The sequence below is a fragment of the Pipistrellus hanaki genome (genome assembly GCF_964339955.1).
Source record: "Pipistrellus hanaki genome assembly, chromosome: 1".
Taxonomy (NCBI): Eukaryota; Metazoa; Chordata; class Mammalia; order Chiroptera; family Vespertilionidae; genus Pipistrellus; species Pipistrellus hanaki.
Window position 1 is genome coordinate 128,893,973 of NC_140503.1, and position 3,580 is coordinate 128,897,552.

The 3,580-nt window shown below is 51.2% G+C and overlaps 1 protein-coding gene across 1 annotated transcript; it reads right to left on the reverse strand.

Moving 5' to 3' along the window:
- Positions 1-928: 928 nt before the first annotated feature.
- On the reverse strand, positions 929-1,544 carry CALML5 (calmodulin like 5). Its single transcript, XM_084889637.1, has one exon. It carries the CDS (start codon positions 1,455-1,457, stop codon positions 1,008-1,010), a length of 450 nt encoding a protein of 149 aa, XP_084745763.1. The 5' UTR covers positions 1,458-1,544; the 3' UTR covers positions 929-1,007.
- Between the last annotated feature and the right edge of the window lie 2,036 nt (positions 1,545-3,580).

Here is a 3,580-nt window from a genome sequence, read left to right on the forward strand (position 1 = left end):
CTACACAATAATACTATAAACCCAAGTTCAAATGGTGGCTCTCTTGACATCAGGATGGGTCATGTAGCTGCCATCAGACCTTCATCTCCTATCTCTCTTTCTGACTCTTCCCAGCTCCACAGCCTAGAGGCAATCTCAGAGACACCAACTCAAAAGGGGCTATGAAGGAACAGAGTGAGGAGCTGGGTCCTGGGCTGGGGGGTGGGGGTCGGGGAAGTAAACTTCCCACAGATGGTTGGCTCTCAGCTTGGAAACACCCTAGGCCCTGGCCCCTGGGACCTAGGACAAGCAGCCCCATCTCAAGTTGCACAATTCCTTTGCCCATCGCAGCACCTCTGTCCCCCCTTCCCCACTCTCCTGCCTTCATTCCAGTGAGGCCACCTCCATGTTGTGGTTTTCAAATCTCCACAACCCTGCATCTCAAATAAGGACACACACACACATCTTAAAAAATAATTTGAATCTAAACAACAGTTGGCTGTATTGAAAGTATGGTCGACTTTATTGTTTGTGCTGGAAGCAATGTCCCAGTTCTGGGGTCTATGCTCTGACTTTAACCCAGAAGCTCAGGCAAAGAACCATGCCTCTTCCACCCCTTACCACACCCAGACCACGAAAGAGAGGAACAGGCAGCCATCTGGCCTGTTAAGGTTGGTTCTCCGACTGGGAGCCAGTAAAAAGGGTGGAGGTTCAAAAGAATCCCACATGCCACCCTTTGGGACCCTTCAAACATTCAAGCACCAGTGCACCACCCTTGGAGCTCACATTCCTTTTATTTGGATCACCACTTGGCTTTGGGATTCCTCACAACAGCCCTGTGAGGTAGGGAACATCCCTATTCACAGGAGAAGCCCTAACCCCCGCCCCAGGTACAGAGGGTATCCCAACAGCGCAGAACCCAAGCCCAGAGAGGCAAGTGCCCCACCACCCAGACTCCCTCTGTGTCCCCAGGGCAAAAGCAGGGGCTGCAGAACCAGAGTCAAGCAGAGGAGACACTGACTGGGGCCTCACTTCTGGTTGAGCATTCGTGAGAACTCCTCATAGTTCACCCGGCCATCCTTGTCCACATCTGCCTCCTGGATCATGGCCTCCAGGTCCTTCTGGGAGAGCTCCTGCCCCACCTGGGCCATGGCCTGCTTGAGCTCATCTATGGTGATGTGGCCATCGCCGTTCAGGTCGAAGGCTCGGAAGATCATCTTTAGGTCCTGCTCGCCGCCCCAGGACTTCATCCTCTTCACCATCTCGTTCAGGAACTCCTCGAAGCTGATGGCACCGTCACCATCAGTGTCCACCCGGGCGATGAGCTCCTTCAGCTCGGCCTCTGACGGGTTCTGGCCCAGGGATTTCATGACGGCACCCAGCTCCTCCACGTTGATTTTGCCATCCCCGTCCGTGTCGAACCTGGTGAAGGCTGACTTGAACTCAGCCACCTGCTCTTTAGACAGCTCCTCCGCCATGTCTCTTGCTGCCAACCAGTTCAATGGGCTCCTGTCAGAACTGGGGACCAGTGGCTGGGACGAGCTGTGTCTGTGTGAAGGCAGAGCTCAGGCGGCAGCTTTGCCATGGGGTGGGAACCCCTCCTTTTCTGCTGTCGGAGCAAAGGGAGGAGGCAGGCTCCCCACCCACCCCACATCCTCAGGCAAAATCCTCCTCCCAGGAGGGACAGATGAGCTACAGACAAGAAATGCAGGAATTGGAGTGGCAGGGCCCGCCCTGGAGAGACTGGGGGAGCCATGGGCCTGCCAGCTTCTCCTGACCCAGAAGCTTTTTGTCAGGCGACTCTCACAGAGACCCCCACCAAGCTGAGGGGTCAGGACAGCCTTCCCAGTTTATAGAGCCGGAGGCAGTCAGGGGGAAGGGAGCCTCGTCAGTGGGTAAAGCTGCCCTGAAGGAGTGGATCCCTGTGGCCAGGATTCCTGTTGCCCTCTCTTGGGGCTGCTGTCCCGCTCTTGTCCCCTAAGTCTTGCCCTGTGGGGGCAGGTGGAGCTAGGATTGAGTGGAATTTTACTAGGGTGGAACCATGGTATCCTCAAATGTCCAGGGCTGTCAACAATCCATAGGTGGAGGAGGTGGCCAACTGCCTGTAGCTTTGAGAAAGCGAGGAGCTGGGTGGCATTTGGAACCTGGCATGCAGGTGATGCTGAGAATCGTTTATTAAAGGAATGTTTCCAGTGTGACTTCAGAGGTGAGGAAAGGCTTCCTGTCCCTGCAGAATCTTTCTCTGACTTGATTCATTCTATCATTAAGTCTAAGTAAGAATTGGGTGCTTGTTTACATTCACAGGGGAATCTTGCCTGAGAGCCATGGGGAGACCAGAGAGCAGTGGGTGGCCAAGCAGGCCAGCCCCTGAAGATGCTCAGGGATAGACGAACGTACAAGGGATGACTGAAATGCAAACATGGCCAAGCTTACAGGTTTACTAAGAGTCAGCCCTAAGCTCAGAACCCCAGTCTGGGAATCTCCCCAGCCCACAGTCTGGTCTGTTCTTTGGAAGGAAATCCCACCACTCTGAGTAGCAGAGTTTAGACCAAGAGCTTGGCCCTTGGGGATCGTCCCCAAATTTTTAGGTAGTGAGACCCGAGGCTATAAAGGGACATTTGCCTTGGAGTCTCAAGCAAAACTACACTTGATCCCTATAAATTCCCGTGACCCTCCCCACCCCTGCCTGTGTGTAAGGAATAAACTCCTTCCTCCTCCAACTGAGACATGTGATCAATTCCATCTCTCTTTCTGGTTCAGCCCATTAAACACACTGAGGATTCTCTCCTTCCCTATGGGGCAGCCAGCCGAGCGCCTTCCACCCCTCAGCGCTGCACACCCACCCCAGCCCACACCAAGTCCAGGGGACCCAGATGGAGAGAGACACCAGGGAAATGTTCTAGTTGCATAGCTCCTTTTATTATATAAAGACATCTAGAAGAAGCATTGCTCTTTCATTTGTGCTGAAGTCATAATACTGATGCCTTAATACTTATTGAGCAACTAATCTCTCATTGAAACTGACAATCAGTATCGGTTGGAGCATGTGGGTCCACCTAAGACACCAGGACAGGGAAGCTCCTGTTCCGCAGGCAACAAGGGAAGGGTGGAGCTCCTAATAACTGGAGCAGCCCAGCTCCTTTATTTATTTTTCTAAGACTATTTGAAGATACACATCTATACTTTAAATGTCCTTTTCTTTCATCTTATTGGCAGGACTTTTGATAATTATTTCCTTGTTTTCCCTTGGTATAAAATAACACATGGTAAGACAAGAGACTTAGGTTCTTGGTTCAAGCTCCATATCTGATTTGGGAACTTAACTTGGGTCTTTGGGTATCTTCACCTATAAAATAGGATAATAAGTCCACCATATCTGATCAGGGCACTTAGGATCAAAGGTCAAAGTACTTTGATCATCAGAAGGTGTTATTATTCTGCAACAAATCTCACGTGTAGTCACATGCTGGCTCGTGTTTGATGTAAACCAACACTCCAGAAAATATCCACTTAAAAGGGACCTCACTCTCAATTTTGTTATTATACCTTTCTTGGTTGAACAGATATATTAAACTTGTCTGCCTGGAGTATCAAACAGCCC